Genomic DNA, 22,221 nt, shown 5'->3' with positions numbered 1-22,221 from the left:
TAGTTCAGCCAAGACCAACCGGGTTCAAATGATTGTTATTTCATGTTCTTCCTTAAACCCTTGCAGGCCTTCCTGACCATCTTCTGTTACCGTTTCGACCTTCGAGAGTCGAGACCTTCGAATCTTCAATCATGAAGTTCATACAATCCATTACTGGTATTTTTCAATAGCCTAATCTCGATTTTCAGTCAATACATTGAATTCAATCTAAAACATTGCGTCAGATTTTGATTCAATCTGTTACTTATTTGGTTTCAATTAAATTTCATTACAGGGCATCGTCGAGCATTGACTCGAGTTCTAGGGTTCCGTACCTTTGCTGCTTCGACGGAAGAATACGCGAAGAGAAATTATGCAAACAATGTTTCAGAGTATAACACTGTTATGGGTTCTCTAACTGCTCAACGAAGGTCAAATTCACTTCACATTTGATACCCATTTTGTTACTATTGTTATTCGATTGAATGATTAATCTTTTCTTCAGGCATTTCTTGCTGAGAGATGTCTACGATGATATGCTGCTCGATGGAGTACAGCCAACCAGAGATACATTTCATTCGCTGATCATTGGCACTATGAAGGGAGCTCGTTTGCAGGATGCTTTTTTCTTCAGAGATGAAATGAAGTCAATGGGTTTGTTACCTGATGTAAGTATAATTTTAAAATTTTTAATTTACTAATAAACTGATGTTGCATTATTTACCCTAACAGGAGTTTGTATATCTCTGAAAATTTGAAGTGTTTGAAGAGAATACGAGACATTTACGCCTACAATTCAGCATCCACATTAGGGTGTAGATCATTCTAAGTTGTTGGTAATTTCCGTATAGATGTACTTCTGATTGTGCAAGAAGTCAACCACTGCAACTATCTTGTTTGCGGACCCATTTAATTGTTTGTGATTCAGCAGTTGTATTTGGTGTGTAATGTTGAATGTGTCTAAGTAGTATTCCTTTGCTTCAGCAGTATGTAATTTTTTATCATATTTAGGGTATTCACAGTTAACCAGAATACACTGATCAGGAGACTTCTAGTTGAGGTTGTAATTTGGTTTGAATTGGTGTTTTAGATAATTTGGTAACATTTAACTTTCATGGATACCAGTTTGGAGGAAACCAGAAGAATGCTGTTTCCTTTAACAATTAGCAGTATCTAGTGGTTGAGGTACCATAGGTTGGAGACAATATTAATTTTTTTTCTTCACCTGAATAAGCGAGGATTCCAATCCATTTAACCAAATCAAATCTCTAATAGTCTGTTACTGATCATTTAGTTTTTGTTGGTATTTCCACGTTTTTTCTTCCTTTGAAGCTTCACGAGCTAGTACTTGTTCGACATCAAGGTGAGTTTTTTTATGGCCATCAAGATTTTTTCTATGTTGTAGGTTTCTTTATACAACTTCTTGATTTCAACCTGTGGAAAATGCAAGAATTCTGACCCTGCAGTACATGTAAGGTTTACTGTTCCTCTTTTCATTTGAATTTTGTCTTTTTTTTTTTCAGTACTAGAAGTGTCAGGAACTGTTTCATTTTTTAATATTTTTAATTATCTTCTAACATTTTTGTAATCTCTGAGTTGAAGATTTTGGAAGAAATGAAGAGAAACGAGGTCAAACCAAATGGGCAAACCTACATCTGTCTGCTCAATGCGTGTGCAGCAACTGGCCGATTGGATCGAGTGTATGCTATTTGCTTCATGTTCTAATGCCACTGTTTTAGGTTTTTGGTGTCAAATTTGGTGGATCCCATCCCTGCAGTATATTTTTCTGATTAGATGTCTAGTCGGGTTAGACAAAGTGTGCAGTTCCTAGCCATCAAACTATCCAAGAGGAACTGTTCACCATCTTATGCAGTCTAGGGAATATGATTCCCCCTTGATCATTACCACTGAAGTGATATGTACCATAAATTCATCAGAAGCTGCATGATCTTTCATATAAAAATATCATTTGATCGGATTTTAATCAGTTATTCTTTTTTCACTCTTTAGCAGACGATTGTTAAAAAACACAGCATGCCACCCAAAGGCAACTGCCGATACTATCCGATATGTATTGTATCTTTAAGTCACTGATACGGTACCGAAAAGAAATTTGGTATTATTACATGTAAAGAACTTCATCCTTTATATATATAATCACTTGAAGCACTTGCCTCGTTGTATTTTGTTCTCCTATTTATATACTGTCGACAACTTGGTTGGTTAAAAAAAAAATAAATAAATAAACACTTGAAGTGTTCATAAAAATTGACTTTCCAACAAAATTAAAATATAAAAAAACATAGTTTGGCTTTCTAATGTGGTAAAAAGGACCTAGTGGTCATGGGTTTGAGTCTGGAAACAACCTCTTAGCGAAGCAAGGGTAAGGTTGCATGCATTATGACCCAGGGGTCCCCAGACCCCGCAGTGGCAGGGGTCCCCAGACCTCGCAGTGGCAGAAGTTCGGACTCCCCCAAGAAAGTTCGCTCCATAGGCGCCCTAATTGCCCTCAAAATTAGGTAAGATACTGCAACCAAGGATTAAAGTATCGGTATCGGTCGACTAAAATTAAGATACGTATCTGAGGGTATCGTATCGTATCGGAGATACGCTAAGATACGCTAAAGATACGCACATAAATGGATATGAAACACCTTTTTAAACACTTTTGCATAAAAATTTTGTTAAAAAAAAACTATTAATAACATGTATTATGCATAAACACTAAATTGAGGGTATCGCATTAAGAATTCAAGGTTTGTAGTTGTCCCATAAATGTAAAATCCTTGTTCTCAACCTTCATTTCCACTTTAGTTAGAGATAAATATGACTGGCAGCAATATAGGAACAAAAACCCCTCAAAAATTCGTGTTTTCTAAAAAAATATACTCATCTTGGCCATTATATGACCGTAGTGCACTGTATCGGTACATACCAATACTCACCGATATGTATTGATTGATACATACCGATACTCATCGATATGTACTGATACTCATCGATACGTACTGATCGATACATACAAATACTCACCAATACGTACTGATACATACTGAAACGTATATTTTACCTTGAATTCATATTTTTCATAGAGTATCAGTACGTATCGATAGTGTATTGGTGCATATCGATGTATCATAGGATATATATCGATACGAAAGGATTTTAAAAATTTCATGTATCGTATTGGTGTGTATCGTATCGATTGGCTAAATTTAAGATACGTATCGGAGGGATCGTATCGGTATCGGAGATACTTTAAACCATGACTGCAACCATATGATGGGCCTAGTTCTTCATCTTTCTACATTCACCTCTGTATCACATGTATTAGAAATCCAATGTTCTAATGGTGATTGGTGATCTAGAGAGGGGAAGTGGATAATGAGGGAAGGAGAAAGTGATACCTCTAACCCTGATGCTGTCTGTACTACTAGAAACATTAACAAGTTGCATGGGACTGAGTGGGTTGAAGCTTCTACATACACATGTTTCTTTTAGGAAAATGGGATAGTCATGTTGACCGGAAATTGACTTGAATGCATTTACGACTAAGCCAAACCCTCAAAATTGTTGTTGTGCTTGTGCTGGGATAGGTTTGTTGCATTGGAATTGCACCCTTAATGAGTGTCAACTTGTGCTGACTATTTTCATGTGCTTATGAGTGAAATAAATTCAAAATGACTCTAATTTTTCCTATTATTCATTGTTGTCCCACTAAAGTTTTTGCTGGTCCTGCGTAAATGCACTGTTTTAACGATTGATAATCTTGGCTGTCCTGCTGATGTTATAGATATGCAATTGTCCGTGATATGACTGCAGCTGGTCTTGGTTTAAACAAGTTTTGCTATGCTGGACTTATAGCCGCACATAGAAACAAGACACCAACAACAGATGATACAACTGCAAAAGTACATGAGATATAGTACCAATTTTTCCTTTACATATATTCTTACTTTTTGTTTATATTTTATCTCCAGCCCCCAAGAAGAAAGGAAAAAAAGGAAAAGAAAGGAAAACATTATGTTTCTAATGTTTGCTTTCTTGGAATAGATAATTGAGCTTGTTGAACAGTCGAAGGGCTGGTCTTCAGTCGATGCGTCCAGCGATTCTGCTGAAAATGTGATGATGGGTGTCCCCGAGGAAGAACTATATAATATCCCAACAGCGGAATTTGTGCATAGACGTGCATTTCTAAATAGGCAACTGACAGTTTATCATGTTGCATTTCATGCTTGTGCAGAGCTTAAGAGTACAGAGGTATGATTTTGACATCCATATTAAGCTTTATAACCTAGAATTTATTTGAGATTCAACTGTGCAATGAGAGAATAAAGACATTTATATATAAATAGATGTCCAAACATCTGGGATTATTTTCTGGTCTGGCCCGTTAGCCAACATACTTATTGCATCCAAGAATATAAAATAAAAAAAAGGGTGCACTAGCGCACGAGGCTCCCGCATGTGCTAGGTCTTTGGGGGGGGGGGACGAGAACTATGCAGCCTTACCCCAAGAATGTAAAATCATTATCAATTTTATAACTTATACTATGACTTCATGTTAATCAACTCCCACAATTCCCTTTTTTCCTGGTTCTTGTTTATGTTTGGAGCTACCATTGGCCTTTTTTCCTTAGACTAATGTGTGTTAATGTAATTAGGGTAGATGGGTTTTCAAAGTAGAGATAATAATAACAACAACTGCTTAGCACGCTTGGTGAGTTGTGGTGCACAAAAAGCCCATGCTCACCGGGAGATCTAGAGTTCGAGGCTCCTAGTTGTTATCTACTTCCTCTCCCTACCTATCAAAAAAATGTCAATACAACTAAGAATGGGAGCAGTCTGGGCTTCTCCTCTCGTTCTCTCTTTTGCCCTACTCACAGAAGGTTTTCCAAGTTCCAGCCTTATGGCTAGGCTGCTCCCCCTCTCTCTCTCACCCTTCCTCCTCCTCCTCTCATCCTCTCCCTCTCACCCTTCGCTGTCTTTTTCCTTTCCTCTCACTTTCTTTTCTTCTTCTCCTTCTCCCTCTCCATATCTCTTCTCTTTCCTCCTCTGTCTCACACAATCAAGAAGTTGTGTTCCACCCTTGCTGACTCCCTTGAGATTCCTTTCTGTCAAGCCTCAGATCGGGTGAGTTCTTGAGCTGCTGCTCATATATAGAGTGATATTGTGCTGCTGGCTTTGCCGCAGATTAGATCTGGACCTTGATGTCACCATGTTCTCCGCTCTCTGCATGCAGCTGCCCATACATGTGCCACTTTCTAGTTCGTGTGAAACTAGCCGGTGACCAAGTCGCTGTCCAGATCTGGATTTACCGGTCTCCATCTCCTCTCAAGTCAGTGTTTATTGCTTTGTTTGCTCCACCGGCGCTCTGAAGGCCAGCCACTCGCAGGGCCAGCAGCCCTCAAAGCTGTCAACTATGCTCGGCTGACGGCCGTCTTGCCGCTGCCCTCCGCAAGGCTGGCGCCCCTCCGCGACTGTCACCATCACTTGGCCAGAGCTACCCTAGGGCAGTGCCCTGCTGATGTGGCTGCCTTCTTGTCGATGGAGCTTCGAATCTCGACTTGGCTGCTAGGAGTTTGTGTGGAGAAAAGTTGGGTAGGGATTGGTGGAAATCTACCTGGAATTGTCCGGATTGCCCCTCTTCTTTGATTTGGGCTTTTGATTCTTGTCAATTAGCCCATGTGGGCTTTTGAGTGTTGCCCAATTGGGCTTGAGATGCACCCCTTATTGGGTTTGTAACTTCTCCTTTGGGGTTGTATTTTCCCTCCCCCTTCTTTTAATGTATTTGTAATTCACCAAAAAAAAAAAAGTAGAGATAATTGTGTATTGGGTGCAAAAGTTGTGACTACCAGCTATCCATAAAGTTGCATAAGATGTTGGTAAGAGCTGAATGGTGCAATGTTGAAGCAATACATTTTAGACCACAAATCAATCTGGTATTTTGTAGTAAAAGAATGTGGCGAGGGTAATTTGAACTTCAATGCTTCAGTCAGTGACTCAAGTCACATATGCTTCACAGTTGGAGAGGGACAAAGTGGTTTCTTATATGCTTGTGCTAATGTCCTTGTATCGAAGGAAACCAAGGATCGAAGGAAACCATATGTGAGGTGATGAAGCCTCTTGAGAAGTATAATACTTGGGAGATGGTTGACCTTCTTGAAGGATGTGTTCTTGCGGGATGTAGATGGGTCTTCTCTGTTAAAAACCATTAGGATGGCACCATTGAGAGATATAACGCTAGACTGGTTGCTAAGGATGCAGTCAGGTGTAAGGAGTTGATTATCAAGAAACATTTTGCCCCTATTGCAAAACTTAAGTCATGAGAGTTATCTTATCCTTTGCAGTGAATCAGGATTGATCCTTGTACCAATTGGATGTAAAAAATGCTTTTCTCTATGGTGAATTTGCAAGAAGTGTATATGAAATTCCCTTATGGTTTCAAAATTCTTGTAGAAAAAGGGAAGGCGTGCAAGTTGAAGAAGGCACTCTATGGTTTTAAATAGTCTCCGAAGGTTTGGTTTGAGAGATTCAGACTATAAGTGTTAAGAAATGGGTAAACTTAAAGCCAAGCAAACCACACTTTATTCATCTAACAAGGCAGTAGTAAACTCACAACCTTAATTGTCTAAGTAGATGACATTGTAGTAACGAGAAATGATCAAGAAGTGGGAAGGCTCAAAACTTACCTAACTCAACAATTTGAGATAAAAAACCTTGGTATTTTAACTAATTTTTTTAGGAGTTGAAGTCTCTAGGTCTAGAAAAGGGGTTCATATGTGTTAGAGGAAGTATCTCTTGGATGAGTTGGATCTATTGAAAGAGATAGCAATGCTGGATTGTAAATCGCATGAGCAAGGTTATTAAGGCGGTGAGGTGACCAAGGCATTTGAGGGTCTTTCGGAGCGTTTTAGCGATAGGGCGGGCATAAGGCGTCGCCTTATTGAATAAAGCGTTCCTGTGTTATTTTTTATACAACCATTCTATTTGACTCAAATCCTAGTTGAATCTTACTACTTATATGCTAAATAAAGATTAAAGGTCCATACTTCATACCAATGCAATAATACATAAGCCAATCTGATTCATAGTTTTTAACACGGTAAGGCGACGGAGGCGTTTAAGGGTCTTTCGGAGCGCCTTAGCAATAAGGCGGGCATAAAGCGTCGCCTTATTGACTAAAGCGTTCCTGTGTAATTTTTTTATAAAACCAATCTATTTGGCTCAAATCCTAGTTGAATCCTATTACTCATATGTTAAATAAATACTAAAGGTTCATATTCATACCAATGTAAGATATTCATCAAGAAAACAAATCAATAAAGTGAATAAAGTGAATAAACTAAGTTCATCTTCATCAATCATCAATTATCATAACATATTAACATATAATATAAATACATAATTATGAAACAAAATTATAAATATAAAGAAAAGAAGACATAAAAAATACAAGTATTTATTATACTCACCTCTATGATGCCAAAATGAGTGCCTAAGCCCTAAGGTCATCCACTATATTTCTATTCTTGTCAAAGAAGAATGAAGCTCACCGCTGCCGGAGCAAAATGGTCGCCTGGATTAGTGGTTCTTCCTTATTCCTTGATTCCTTCTCAAAGCCCTTTCTTAAAACCCTTGACAAAATCCAAACCCTGTTTGTGAATTGTGTTTTTGTTTCATTTATTTTGGTTATTTTGGGTGGAGTAAAGCTGATCCCATACATCTCAAGTGTTAAAAAAACCATACACCTACCAATAAAAAATCTATATTTAGAATCTTCATCAAGTAATTTTAAAATATGTTAAAAAAAAAAAAAAAAAAAAAAAAAAAAACCCACAAGGTGCCACTTCACGTAAGGCGGAGCATTGCCTTACCATCTCTAGACCGCATCAGCGCCAACTGGTGCTGATAAGGCGACGCCTTAAAAACTATGCGCATGAGTCTCCTATTGACCCAAATCACAAAATAGGTGACAACAGTGGTCATTCATTATTACCTGTGAGAAAGCTAATCTATCTTTCCATCAATGAGTCAATACATGCATGTTCCAAGGACTAGTCATTTGGAAGCTTTATACAGCATTCTCAAATATCTAAATTTGGTCTAGGAAAAGGATTACTGTATACTAAGCATAATAACTTGAGGATTGAGGCCTACACTGATGCAGGTTGGGATGGGTCTGGTGTAGGATCAAGAAACAATTTGTGTTACCAGGTCCAGTGCAAAGGCAGAACTTAGAGCAATGTTCCATAGAGTATGTGACCTCTTGTGGTTGTGGTTAAGAAAGTTGGTTCAGGAATTGGGATTTGGTATTGACGGCTCCATTAGATTATTGTGATAACAAGGTTTCCATCAGTATAGCCCATAATCCTGTGCAACATGATCACCTAAAGTGCATTGAGGTATACCATCACTTCATAAAGGAGAAGATCGTCTCTGGAAGTATCTGCAGGCCCTTTGTGAAGACAACAGATCAATTAGCTGATGTGCTAACAAAAGGACTCAACTCCTCTTCATAACCTTCTGAGCCAGCTGGGCATATCTATTCGCCAGCTTGAGGAGAGTGTTAGAATTAGGGTATTTTGGGAAATATATGTAATGGTATCTTATGGGGGGGGTGAATACTTAAGTATGTAAGGGTGTTTCGGGTACTTGAGATTAAAAACAAAATTTCAGTGAATGGTTGAAGTGAGATCATAACGCACTGAGGTCTTCTGAAACTCTCTTCTCTCTTTCTTCCTTCCTCTTCTCTTCCTCTCCTCTCTTTGGGACCTGCTTCTTTTGTGATTTACAACTTAACTACTGGATGTAATGAACCCAAGGAATACAGCCTTAGGTAGCATAAAGAGCACCTTTTTAAGTTGATATAGGGCTTCTCAGCCCTTAGTACTCTATCACTTGCCGCAGATTATCAATGTGATCGTCCTCTCGCTTAATATATCATCAAAGTAAACAGAAATGAGTTAACCACTGAAGGGGTGTACTACATGAGTCATAACTCGCATGAAAGTACTTTGTTCAGCCATCAAGACTGGCTACGCTCCTCTTTGTCCTTCATTAGTGAAGTAGCTGAACAAGGTGAGGTTAAATGTTCGTCGCCTCCAACTTCTTCTTCAAAGAATGAACTATGGAAATCAGTACAGAGGCTTTAAAGGATAAGGTGTTGGTGCTCCTTTGATGTTGTTTGATTTTACTAGGAAGTTTTAAAATGGTACTTAACCTGTGGGGGTGCCCCTGTTTTTTCTTTGAGAGATTTTGGATCCTTGAGGAACATAAATCCGTGTCCCTGATTAGGGTTTGACAAGTTGCGGTCAAATGCATAGTTGTCGAGGTGGCCTAGGTGTCCAAACACCTTGGATGCCTTGTTGGTGTTGCCTTGCTTTTGGACCCTCTCAAACGCCTTGGTTCGCCTAGACACCGTGTCAACTATGGTCAAATGTGCAAGTCAAAAATTGATTTTTCTGTGTGAAGCATTTGAATCTAAGGTGCATTATTGATACCCTTCGGTAAGGGCTTTGCAGGAGTGAATGGGATGTATCATTGATGACAGAATGTTCGGTTTTCATTGCTTGGGAAGAAGAGCATTAGGGGTTGGATTGGATTTGTACTGGTGAAGGAAAGAGGAATGGCTCAAACAGAGGGTGTGAGAGTGAGATCCATCAATTGAAATCCACTTTACAACATGATTCTAACTAAACAAGGTTTTTCATTTTCAAATTATAAAATGAGGAATGGGGAATGAAAAACTATAGCAAACACTGCCTAAATGTTTTCCTTTTTCTTTTTTGGGGTTTTGATGTTGTCCTTAACTTTATTTTGAATCACTTTATAATTATGCCCTTCCTTGTTAAATATGTACTTTTCTTTTTCTTGTTATTGCTGTGTTAATTTTGGGTCTTTATTTGTAATCTTAGACATTGGAAACACTTTTGGAGATGCTCAAGAAGGATGGTAAAACTCCTGATGTATTTATAGTGATGCAATCTATGAGGTAACTGATCATAAATTGAATTTTGGATTGAACCGAGGTTCCAGGGAACTGTATATTCATATTTTATTATTAAAGAGGTCTAAAGTCATTGTCATTTTCCATTTTTTTTTTAGTTTTATTATTGCGGTCTTAAAGTCGGTCATTTTTCATATATTTGTGAGTCATACTTTTCATTACCTGACTGGGTTCCATTGCCTGAGTTGTCATGAGTGTTTTGAGTCTCCGATTAATCAATCTGCCTATGTCTCCGTATATACCAAATGCATTTGTTATGGTTCTAGGACCTACTTATCTCTCCATTGGTGCCGAAATTGTAATATGATCTGTGATTTCAGTCCTTTGTAACATCTTGGTTGAGTGACACTATTTTGTTGAGTTCAGGTCAGGTAGTCCCTTAGGTTTTGCACTCATAACTCATCAATCATCATTAGACCAGGACATGATACTTGAAATAAGTGGTATTCTAGTCAAAACTCATGGGAGAAAGTCCCATATCTATTTTCCCTCTCTGGAACATTACTGGCACCTTTTTTTGACGTGCTACTTGATGGAGATGACTAATGAATGCCTGACGGGCTAGATTAGCTGATAGGAACTCACTTTTGAAGTATTTTTTTGCCATTCATACTGCTCAAACCTCTTTAACCTGCCAAACCTGGCCTAATAAATGATTGGGCTCTAATCTGGTTTAACCCATGAGCCCCTGTATGCAGTTTGTGACCTTTGGGTTATGGCTTGATGTGGCTGAGTTTCAGTTGGAAACTTCTGGCAGCCTTTGAATCCCAAGGCCGAACTCCACAATTGGATTCACTTTTAAGCAAGGTTCCAGCCCTTAAGTAACAAACCAAAAGGACCAGGGTGCTGTACTTCCTATAATTAATGACACAGCAATGATTAAAATTTGTAATGCCTTGTGACGCCCCAAGGAACAAGCTCACTGTTATGTCCTAGGGTCTCCCCATCTCCATCATCTCCCCCCCACCCTTGATGTCTTCCTCCCTGTGGAGCCCCTGACCTCTCTCTTCTTGAGCTTGTATCTTCTTTGTTAGGGCTGGTCCCTTTTGTCTCCCCCACCATCTTCACCTTGTATATTTTTTCTTTGGTAATAAATTTATTTATTCATCCAAAAAGAAATGAAAAATTGTAATGCCTGAAGTTTCTTGATTCTCCTATGAAAGAAGGCTTGATTCTCCTATGAAAGAAGGCTTAAGACTCATCATATGTGTATTCTTGCATTGTTCCATTATGGGTGAGTAAAAACCTTGATGTTTTTGTGCATTAGATTCCCTCAAATATGCGACAAACTAAACGGAGTCTAGTTTGGTGAGAACTTTTATCGTGAATTGGGAGACTTATTCTTGGGTTTCACAGCACAGTATGCTCAGTTTTCACTGACCACCAGAAAATGATTAGTCGGCATAGACCTATTATATTCCTGATGCTTCATGGCTAACTCATGCAAGATGTGTGTTCATGTATTTGGTCTGATCAGTGTGTTAAGAAGTGCAAGAATGGCTGTTATCGACCCTAATTTTTACTAGTCATAGTTCCTTCTTTGGTATTAATATATGACATTTCAAGCAGGTGTTATTTACATTCTGGAGACATTGATCATGGGCTAAAATTGTTTGAGGACTACATGAGTTCAGGGAAGCCGCCAATGGTTGAACTATATGTGGTGAGTTCAGTAGTAAATAAGCTCAGTTACATTGCTAATGTCTGTTAGCCTTTCTGCTCACCATACTTAATGCTCATGCTTCGTGCATTTAATGTCTGCAAGGACATGAATTGAGATTTTCTAAAAGTCAGTATCACTGAAGTCACAATATTTATTAAGAGTAGCTTATTTAGAATTGAGTTTTTAATGATGAAATTCCATAACATCTAGCCTGTGAAGCCCTAATGCCCTATATCTCTCAGACTTCTCTTGGTCGGCAAAGATTTTTATTCTAGTTTGTTGTCTTCTTTAGCTCATATAAGGGGCCATTGCTTTGAGCAGTTGCAAAAGTTCTGGCTGCTGGGGCAAATGCCTGGGTTCGAGTCTTGAGAGCAACCACTTTGTGCGAAAAACACCAAAGGTTAGGACTATCTCCAAACTCACCCCTCTCAGGACCCTTCATAGGTGGGACCAGCTGATGCAGATCTGGGGTTCTGAAACCTCACTCGGATTGCTTATGGCCCCACCCAATCAACAAAATAGTTCAAATATCATAACCAGTGGCTGATGTAGATGCCTTTGCTTGGTTGGACTGAATTGACCCTCTTTGAAAGCCTAAGCCAAGACGCAACCAAGCCAAACCAGTTTTCTGGTCTAAAGGGGGTTGGTAGTTTATAATTAGGGATGCAATATTTAATTTATTTGAGTTTCTTTGTTTTAGAAGGTTGGTTTGCTTGGGTAGATACGTAGGACTTTTTTATTTCCTAGAATACATAGTTTCTATTTTTTTGTTGGGTTTCTATTATTATGCTCATGGTATGAAAGTACGGTGCATATCATATCGGTATTAGTCGACAATATCGATATGATACATACACTATTAAATTTTTATTTTTACACCATTAAATTATTTTAAATTTTTTTTTTTTGGTATCGATTTGTACAATATGGGTAGTTATGTACAGATACCCAAACATTTAAAAGTCCTATTGGGGCTCATGGCATCTAGAATAGACTATTACTACATGTAAGAAACCTCATTCTTTATAACAATTTCAATTGAATGCACTTGTCTTTCAATACGATGTTCTCAATTTTAGTGTTTATGCATGATACATGCTGTATATTGCTTATTTATACTTTTTATTTATGCAAAAGTGCATTTCCATGCATATCTTGACCATTTCTGTGTGTATCTTTAGCGTATCTCTGATACGATACAATACGGTTTGATACATCTCTTAAATTGACCTGACCAATATGGCGACCGATACCGATACTTTAATCCTTGAGTCTTCGATCCCTTACACTGAAATGACCACTCTTCCCTAGGATTTGATATCATGGACCATAGAAGGCATTGAAAATGGTATTAAACACGTCAGTAGGACGTGCAAACCTTAAAAGTGATTTAAGAACCTCCTATCCATGAACAATAGATATCGAGATGAGATCTATAGATCTTGTTAGTCTAGGAAGGTTTGCCAACATGCTGACACAGTGTCAGCTGTCAAGGTCCTCTTACCATATACAATGGTAAAAACACCTTTTGATGCATTTATATTGCACTGACCAAAATGCTCTAATAAGTTGATAGCTGTACTGGAGACTATTAGACTTGCAATAAAGGGCAGTGTTGAAGCTACGCAACAAGATCTGTTGGTTATTCTCTTTGAGGATGAAATTAATCCTATAGACATCTTTGAGCTGTAAAACAAGCGTTCAGAAATACACAATCATATATATTTTAATAGTTATTGATCATCTTAGACCATTATACATTATCGTAGTTTTGCAATGGCTTCTAAAAGCTATTGCTGGTTATTCTACCAATGCATGAAGTTTTGTCTGATAATTCCATCAGCTCCATGTAGTTTCATGGAATAATGATGTTTGCAGGTAGATATGTCAACCTGTCAGTTCCAATATGGTTCCATTGTAAGTATAACACTATCTGGCCATGCCCTAATCTCAATCAGTTAGCTAATCGGTCCTGCTTGCTAGAACTGGAACCAAAACCCTAATCGGTCTGGTCTGGTTTGGTCCTTCAATGGTTCTGGAATTGGTCCATAATCAGGTCGAACTGTAAAATCAGAAAAATTTCACTCAGATTAATGCTAAAAAGAGTCCACTATCAGCAATCAAGAAAGTGGGTCAACAACAACAACAAAGCCTTATCACAACTAAGTGGGTTGGTTACATGGATCCTTGTCCTCCAATCAGCTCTATCTAAAGTCATATGTGGTGGAAAGGCCTAAGCTATGCATATCTTTCCTCACCACCTCTCTTGGGGTTACATTAGGCCTGCCCCTGACTCTTTTAGATCTTTCAATCTGAGTCAAATCACTTGGAATGGAGCATCCAAAGGCCTCTGTTGAACATGGCCATGCCACCTCAAACAACTTTCTTGTAGCTTACCATGTATCGGAGCTACACCCATCTCAACTTTAATTTGCTCATTCTTTACTTTGCCCTTCCTAATTTTGCCACACATCCATCTCAGCATCCTCATCTCTGCTACACTTAGTTTATCTATATGATGCTTTTAAATTGCCCAACATTCTGCACCATACATCATAGCTAGTTGTATGAGAGTCCTATAAAATTTCACTTTAATCTTTAAAAGAATACGTTGATCACACAACTCTCCAGTCACATCTTTCCACTTCAACCAAGAAAGTGGGTATGACCGCTAAACTGGGCAAAGAGCACTTATCTTTTGGTACTGTTTCTGAAAACACTTGAGACCTCATGTCCTTTCCCAAATGTTTGTGTTTGCATTTTTCTCCCTTTTCCTCCTATCAGTGAACACTTTGAAACCCTCATTCCACTTGGGACATTGGTTAGCTTAGGATTTGGTGGATGATTTTGCCAAGCAACAACCAACAAGTGATGAGACTTTATCTATAGTGGGAACACAATTCCATCATGATTTATTGATTTATTTGTTTTTGTGATGCTGTGGATTTTGGTGGATGATTTTGCCAAGAAGCAAGTGATGAGACCAAAAATCTATAGTGGGAGCACAATTTCATTATGATTCATTTGTTTCTGTCATGCTGTTTTATTTCTTAATCTTGAGCACTTTTTACCTTAAGTACCCTCTGATGTAGACAAGTCACTTAATGAGCTTATTTTATTGCAAATATAAGCCTTGGGTTAGGTTATGTATGTGTTGGGCTTTTGATCCCATGGGTTTTCTTTGTAATGGACCACTTTAATGGACCTTAAATATGGGTAGAAAGTAGAAAAACGAGATTTAATTCATTAGCTTAGTTAGAGTCCTGTTTTGAGTCTATTTCCTTTGTTATTTCAGTTTTTAGTTAGTTTAGGTTTCCCTATTAGTGAATAACTAGTTAGTTACCTACTCTATGTTGGAGTTCTAGTTTAGTTCTACTTGGAGTCTAACTTCTAGTTAGGTTATGATTGCTATTCTACCCTCTTTATATAGAGGAACTAATGTAATCTAATTTCACTGATTTGAAGAATGATGAATTGAGTTAATGTTTGAGAGCCTTAGAGCTGTGTGTGATTCCCCTTCCCCCTTTCTTATGCGATTTCTCCTTCCCTGGTTGGATTTGCGCAATATTTGATTGTGTGATCCCTTCCTTTCCCATCTATTCTAGTTCTTCCCTTCTTCCCTAAGGCTTCCTCCTTCACCCTCCTTGGGAGAGTTTTATGTATTTTGTTATAAACATCCACTTCCAATTGCAAAAGGAAGAAAAAAAGGAACCTAATAGAGAGAAGGAAATACTAGATAGGAGTCATAAAAGCCTTAAAGAGGTGTCCAACTGAGCAAAAGAGGAAAATGGGTCTGAGGGCTCTAAGTACCCCCCTATAACATGGTTTGTGGGGCTACCAGAATCATCTATGCCTTTGTTTATATTATTTATAGGGAATTAATTTTGAATCAGATGCCACTTGCTTAAAATGTTGTTCTGATCTGTTTAATGTAAAACTAAATAAGGATGTTGCATTTCTGTGGCTGTAGACACTTGTAGAAGGAGCAATGGTTGGGCATACTCCTAGGGGGATGCAAATAGCTCAAGACACCCTGGTATGATTGATTTTTTTTGGTTGTTGATCTGGATTGTTCTCTTAACACTGGGGCCATTTTCTTGATTCTATACATCATCCTTCATGCTTTCACTTCTATGTGCAGGAAAAAATGACTTCCAGAAATTTCTTTTTGAATCCAAGAATGGGTAATGAACTCCTCCTTGCGGCATCAGGTGAAAAGGTACATAATTATTTTATCTAATTGCTGGACTTGTCCTGGCCATTGGTTTATTGCTGTAATCCTGTTCATGTTTTTTAAAGGATTTGTTTCTTTGCCCCTCCCAGACCCTGCAGTAGTGGGAGCCTCATGTACTGGGTTGCTCTTATTCATTCCTGTTGGTGTTCCTCTGAATTATTGTTTTGATGATTTTGTGCAGACTGGTGGATACACGACTGCTAACTACATTTGGGACCTGATGCAAGCTCGTAACATTACCCCTTCCCTGCCCGCTGTGGAAGCCTATTATAATGGTTTAAAGGTATGTCACCTTCTGTTCTCTGCAAACTGGAATTTTTATTTTCATTTGTACCATTATGCCATTACTGCTGAGACTCTGCCTCTTCTGTGCAAGAATACAAAGATCTATTAATCTGGTCCAGCTATGAGTTTTCCAACATGCCTTACAAAGATCTTTAGGCAATCTGGGCAGTTGTTCCAATGAGTTATATTTAAGCACCATCAGTGCTATTATTGGCATGTCTGAAGTAATGAAAGCAATTACTGATTATCAATAGCACGTCTGAAGTAATGAAAGCAATTACTGATTATCCTAACATGCGTATTTTTTTTCTTCTATGCTTCTAAAGAAGAATAAGGAGTGGGGTCAACTGTCTTCAGCAGCTGGATCTACAATCATAACATATGTTGTCACAACACTAGCAATTGTCCTAAACAGTTCCGCTAATCTGTGAGGACAAATTTAAGAAACTAACCCATAGGACAGAATCTCAGTGATCCAGATTTAGAGAACAGTAGGGCAGAAATAGAGATAATCAATAATTAAAGAACCAGCCAACTGATGAGGCTAAAAACTGGAAAAGTGCTAAAGAACCAGCTAACCGATGAGGCTGAAAAACTGGAAAAATGCTGGCCTAAACCTGCTGTACTTGTGGCTGAAATATAATAGAAACCAATGGTTAGATGGTGAACAACTACAATGGACAGAATAGAATCTTTCGGAAAACAGAAAATAGTGACTTACTAAAACATGTTGATCTCCCAAGTTCCAGATCTGATGCTGCTGCAATTGTAGACAGAAGTAGTACTATTAGGTAGGAAACATCATATTCAAAATTAGGTTCAATTGGTGGTTTGGTGTGGTGGGCTAGAAATAGCCCTATTTGTTTGACGGAGAAAAGTGGAAAAGGTAAAAAGGGGTGGGAAACTTGTACTTGTTTCCCGTAAACTACCACAAATATAAGTATTTGGAAAAGTGGGGTGGGAAACTAACCAGATAAGTTCATCAAGTGCAATTACTGTTGTCTGCTGATGTGGCACTCAACTTTTTCCCACCCACAACCTTCCAAACTTTGACACTATTCATGGAAAAGTTGATTCTGTCTCCTATTTCCTCTTTTTCCTATAGAATCCCACCCCACTAAAAATTACGTCTTCCATTATTTCCTTCCCTTTCCTTATCAACCCAACCCAACCCAACCCATAACATGTGGGACCCACCCTCACAAGTTTCCCACCTCTTTTTATCTGTCAAACAAACGGGGCCTAAGAGAAGATTGAGAAGACAAGTGGACAAACATGGTATGCAGGAACAAAAACTTGGGAAGAAGATAAAATCATAGAGAGAAAAACTAAAATAAATAAAAAAGAATGCACACAAGGAAGGTGGAATCGAATTCGCAAGAAGATGGATGCAGTTTACCTTGTTAGGCATCCACACACTCACCTTATAGCTTGTTGAAACTTAGAACAAGATGGAGAGAAGAAAGAAAGGAAGGACATGACTTTTGAATCACCACCAAACCCTATCATGGAATCACCACCAAAGGGGTTGGAGCTGCATCACCACAGTCCAAGGACAACAGCTTCACCACTGACCAAAAGAGGGATGTTAAGATGTTTACCACGATAGAGGGAGTGCCCCTATCATGGTTTCCTTTATTGCTTTATGTCTTTAATTGTTAGGAGTTAAGAGGAGTTAGTTGCTAGTTTCCTAGTCTAATTTAGACTAGGTTTAGTTTGCTATTCAGGTTACTATTGTATTTACGTGTTTATAAATGAAGAGACCGACCTATGGTAGATCTCTGAAGTCTGAGTCTATTCTGTATTCTTCAACTTCTCCATTCTCTCTCTCTCTCTCTCTCTCTCTCTCTCTCTTGGTTTGCTTCTTGTTTGCTACCGTTTCACCTAAAAGCTTGAATGTTAAGGAATGACAGTGTCAATGTTTACATCAACTCTCCCCAGCACGTGCAGACCAAGACCCCGTGGAGCTCATGTGGCACCGAGGGAGAAGAATTGTTGGGAGAACTCTTCCGATGCACTTCCCAAGAGTTGAACACTTGACCTTCTTGCTCTGATACCATGTTCGCTACTGTTTCACCTAAACGCTCGGACTGTTAGGAAATGGCGGCGTCAATGTATACATCAACACTTCTTCACAGGTTCTTGTGTTGAGATGAGATTTTGTCACATGGTATCAAAGCTGTAACCAGTACTTGTCATCCTTGCTATTTGTTTTGGGAGTGATCCTAGGGTTTCGGAGTTATAAAGAAGAAGAAGAGGACAAAGAGGAAGAAAAAAAATCTGAAAACCACTTGTTGCTGAAAAAAGAAAAATCTGATTCAAATACGTGCTATTGCTTGTTGTTTTTGCTGAAGTTTGTTTTTTGGACATGGTATACTCTTTCTCGCATAAAATCAGTACCCTGCGACACTTCATAAATCTTCCGTCCTCTGTAAGGGTCCATCGATGAAGAGGATTTGAAAACCTCAAAATCCAAATCGTTATCTCCAAAACTGCTGTTTGAAATTCTGAAGTTCAAAGATGATGTTATCTGCCACTGTTACCGTCTTCAATGGGTCTCAATCGAGCAGATTGATTCTCTTCTATTTTGAGGTCCCTAAGGCTGTTTCATTGGAGACGAAGGTTGGTCAGGTTCCAAATCTGACGGATATGGGAAGCGGATGAGAGAAGCTGCTTGGTTACCTGGTTTTTCAATTTTCAGCCTTTGCACATCACGCTGGTGGTAACCTCGCTACAAGCAACCAAAATCGAGAAAAAAAGGGGTTGTGAGTTCTTAATGAAGTTCTCTTCATGCTCACTAGTATCTACAATTGTATTCAAGACTCTTGTTGTTCCAAGCTGGAGCCCATGATGTGTGTACTCCAGCTTGAGGGTGGGCGTGCTAAGATACGTACCATGATAGGGGAAGTGTCCCTGTCGTGCTTTCCCTTATTGATTTGTCTTAATTGTTAGTAGGAGTTTGGAGTTAGTTGTCAGTTTCTTAGTCTAAATAAGTTTCTTGTTTATACTAGGTTTAGTTTTCTAGTGAGATTACAAATGTATTATAGGTTTATAAATAAAGGCACAACCCTGAACCCATGGTAGATCTCTGAATTCTGAGTCGATTGTGGGTTTAGCAACTTCTCCATCGTCTCTCTCTCTCTCTCTCTCTCTCTTTTGGTTTGTTTCTTTTTCATAGCTTCTGGTGTTGAGGTTTTGTCACAAGGGGAAAACCCAATTTATAAACAACTCAATTCATAGGGGATATTTGGGGCCCCTCTCCTTTACAACCTAAGTTTCTTTTTAAAAAGTGAACTCTTCTAGAGTATCATAGAATAGAAATAAACTACTTAATCCCATATAGGACATAAACCTAATATTTAGGCTTATAAAATTGGCCCATCACAATAGAAAACTCAAAAATACTTAGCCCGTGGCCCATAACCCATGGGGCACTCAATTAAGCCCAACTTGAACATAGTTTCAGTTGGGCCTGATAAATTAAACCAAATCCAAAACAAGCCCTTCTTCTCTTCTAGCTGAAATTATGCATCGGTTGCAGTGGCCTTGAGCTTGTTTTCTTGTTTCCTTTGATATTTATTTAAGAAAATGATTAACGAGTTTGGCCTGATAAATTAAACCAAATCCAAAACAAGCCCTTCTTCTCTTCTAGCTGAAATTATGCATCAGTTGCAGTGGCCTTGAGCTTGTTTTCTTATTTCCTTTGATATTTATTTAAGAAAATGATTAACGAGTTACAGAACTCCAACCACCTTGAATTCTGAGGATTGGACACAGCTTAAATGCCTCACACAATGCTATTTTTTAAAATTGATATATCTATATGTGCAATAGATGTTTCAGAGATGATATCGCTTTGTGGCTTTCCAATTTCTTTTCTGTTATTTTTTTTTGGCGCGGGGTGGGGGGGGGTGTGGGAGATTCAATCTATAGCAGTTGCTGTTTGTACTTTTTGGTTCTGTGTAGGAGGCTCGTTGATTTTCTGGTGATATCGGTTCTTTGTGCTTTTATCTAACTCCATCAAAAAATTTCCAACCCCCACATCCCCACCCACCCCCCCCCCCCCCAAAAAAAAAAAAAAGAAGAAGAAGTTGCAGTTGTTTCTGTTTGAAGTTGCCAACTTTGTCTTAATCTGTATCTGAATGTTCCATGTTGTGTCAACCTACATTTTAGCTAATTTGTGTATATGTTTCTGCATCCCCTTACTTGTTTAACTCCTAATATTTTCAGGAGCGCGAGATACCTGCAGATGACCCACGGCTCTTACTGGTCTCTCGGACATATGAAAAAATGCGTCCCAGGTCTGGACCAGCCAGATTATCTTAGTTGGAAGGATGCTGATTTGGAATATTGCATGTAATAATGACATTTCCGTCTATATATTATCAATGTTTCGAAAGAGTAGCTTTTCCTATTAGAGTTGCATGTGTCAGAATTTTTACTGCTCTGCTCTGGCATGAATCCCTTGATATGTAAGATCTTTCCTCCATCTCCTCACATTCCCAAGTTGTAGGTTTAGGCATAGAAAGTGATACATTCCCAAGTGATCCTTGTAATGTTGTAATGGATGTGCAGGGTGAAGTAGTGAACCCTACTGGATTTCTTTTAATAGCCAAGCCAGAATCCATAATGATCTTCAGTGCAGGATAAGATTGCCCAATATTGTCTTTCCTGATGAAGCAGCGAGATCAGAGTTGTGACTTGTGAGAGATCAATTGCTTTGGATCCCCTTGAAACTAATTTTGATTCTTCACCCTCATATTTGTTGCATCACAAAGAAAGTTGCAGATGATCTGCTTGTGGCTTGACATGGATACACTGGTACACAGTTTGTCTTTAACATGCCCATGCTCGATTGACAGCTTGTTAAGCAACCATCTTTTACTCGACTCTTGTATTAGGTTACTTTAGAGAATGATGGATAACATTTGAATTATTTCATGTCAATATGTTCTGCCCCTGAGAGCTATTACAATGCATATCAAAGTGGTCTTTGAGAAATCTAAATTTTTGAAATAAACCCTCTTGTCAATGTATGATTAGTTACTTGAAGTTTTGCTATAGCAAATCACTACATTATGATATACAATTACTTTCGTAGTTACAGAAGATGATGCAGGAAATCACATGAGCCTTGGATTAGTTTTTATATATGTTGAGCCTTTGGTATTGATTTTCATTGTTATATGTAATTTATTATTTTTTTATTTTTTTATTTTTTTGGGGTGAATGTAATATGGAACGTTAATTGGCGTAAAGTAAAAGTTGGATTAAGATATCAGATTCACTTTATCACTTAATTTAAGTTGTAAGTCCTTGTTAGAATAAGAGTTGTTTTAAGCTTTTTATTGGCCAATTATGTATCTAGCTTGATTACTTGCTGTGTTAGGTTATTTCTAGTCATGACTCATGAGTCAGATTTTGAGTCTATACCTATGTAACCAGCCATTCAGGCATATGAGTGTTGAGTCATTGTCTAATTGATGCAAGTCATTCGTTACCCCAAAAATAAATAAATAAATAACTAAAAAAAATTGATGCAAGTCATAAATGAAAGAAATGGCTAGGTTTCTTATTGAGCAAAATTCACTTTTTTTTCCTTAATTTCTTTTACAACCAAATAGAAATAATGATTTTTGTAGTGAGCTATGGGATAACTGTATAAGTTCAAAGTCCATGGTTAAAAACTTAAAATAATAATAATAATAATAATAATAATAATAATAATAATAATAATAATAATAATAATAATAATAATAATAATAATAATAATAATTATTATTATTATTATTATTATTTTGTGTAAATTATTATTAATTATATTTGAAACCACTATTGGATATCGTTATTCCTGTGTAATAACTTGTAACTCGAGAAAAATCACATTCTTGATGATTTATATAACATCTTTAACTAATTGGATGTCATTTCATAGCTTATTATTATTATTATTATTATTTTATTTGCTGTCAATTTTTAGAAGTTTGGGGCATACTTTCGTTGTCAATATATAGGGCCCAACTTATTTAAATGGTTAAATTATGTGTATAT

General features: G+C 37.9%; 1 protein-coding gene across 3 annotated transcripts; it reads left to right on the top strand.

Annotated features, from left to right (window-relative positions):
* LOC122076901 (pentatricopeptide repeat-containing protein At4g35850, mitochondrial) lies at positions 1-21,190 on the top strand. 3 transcript variants are annotated; one of them, XR_006139610.1, is made up of 14 exons: positions 1-156; positions 275-410; positions 485-647; positions 1,385-1,450; positions 1,582-1,679; positions 3,773-3,890; positions 4,033-4,239; positions 9,897-9,973; positions 11,558-11,651; positions 15,622-15,687; positions 15,793-15,870; positions 16,067-16,168; positions 20,401-20,642; positions 20,746-21,190. XR_006139610.1 is itself a non-coding variant. In XM_042642522.1 (14 exons), the coding sequence occupies exons 1-13, from the start codon at positions 132-134 to the stop codon at positions 20,494-20,496; spliced, it is 1,326 nt and encodes a 441-aa protein (XP_042498456.1). In that variant the 5' UTR covers positions 1-131; the 3' UTR covers positions 20,497-20,526; positions 20,746-21,190. The 3 variants fall into 3 exon arrangements, 2 of the variants coding, with proteins under 2 accessions (XP_042498456.1, XP_042498455.1); XM_042642522.1 differs by having other exon boundaries at positions 20,401-20,526; XM_042642521.1 differs by having other exon boundaries at positions 20,401-21,190.
* The last annotated feature ends 1,031 nt before the right edge of the window (positions 21,191-22,221 follow it).

The sequence above is a fragment of the Macadamia integrifolia genome, chromosome 4 (genome assembly GCF_013358625.1).
Source record: "Macadamia integrifolia cultivar HAES 741 chromosome 4, SCU_Mint_v3, whole genome shotgun sequence".
Classification (NCBI taxonomy): domain Eukaryota; kingdom Viridiplantae; phylum Streptophyta; class Magnoliopsida; order Proteales; family Proteaceae; genus Macadamia; species Macadamia integrifolia.
Note: the sequence above shows the minus strand (reverse complement) of the source record. Positions and strands in the feature narration are given on the sequence as shown.

What these genes read in the sequence shown, in the direction of transcription:
- LOC122076901 (XM_042642522.1), top strand. Translation starts at nt 132, where the DNA reads ATGAAGTTCATACAATCCATTACTG. An exon ending in ATTCTGACCCTGCAGTACAT is followed by an intron (nt 1,451 to 1,581) that starts GTAAGGTTTACT and finishes TCTGAGTTGAAG; the next exon opens with ATTTTGGAAGAAATGAAGAG. An exon ending in CAGAGCTTAAGAGTACAGAG is followed by an intron (nt 4,240 to 9,896) that starts GTATGATTTTGA and finishes TTGTAATCTTAG; the next exon opens with ACATTGGAAACACTTTTGGA.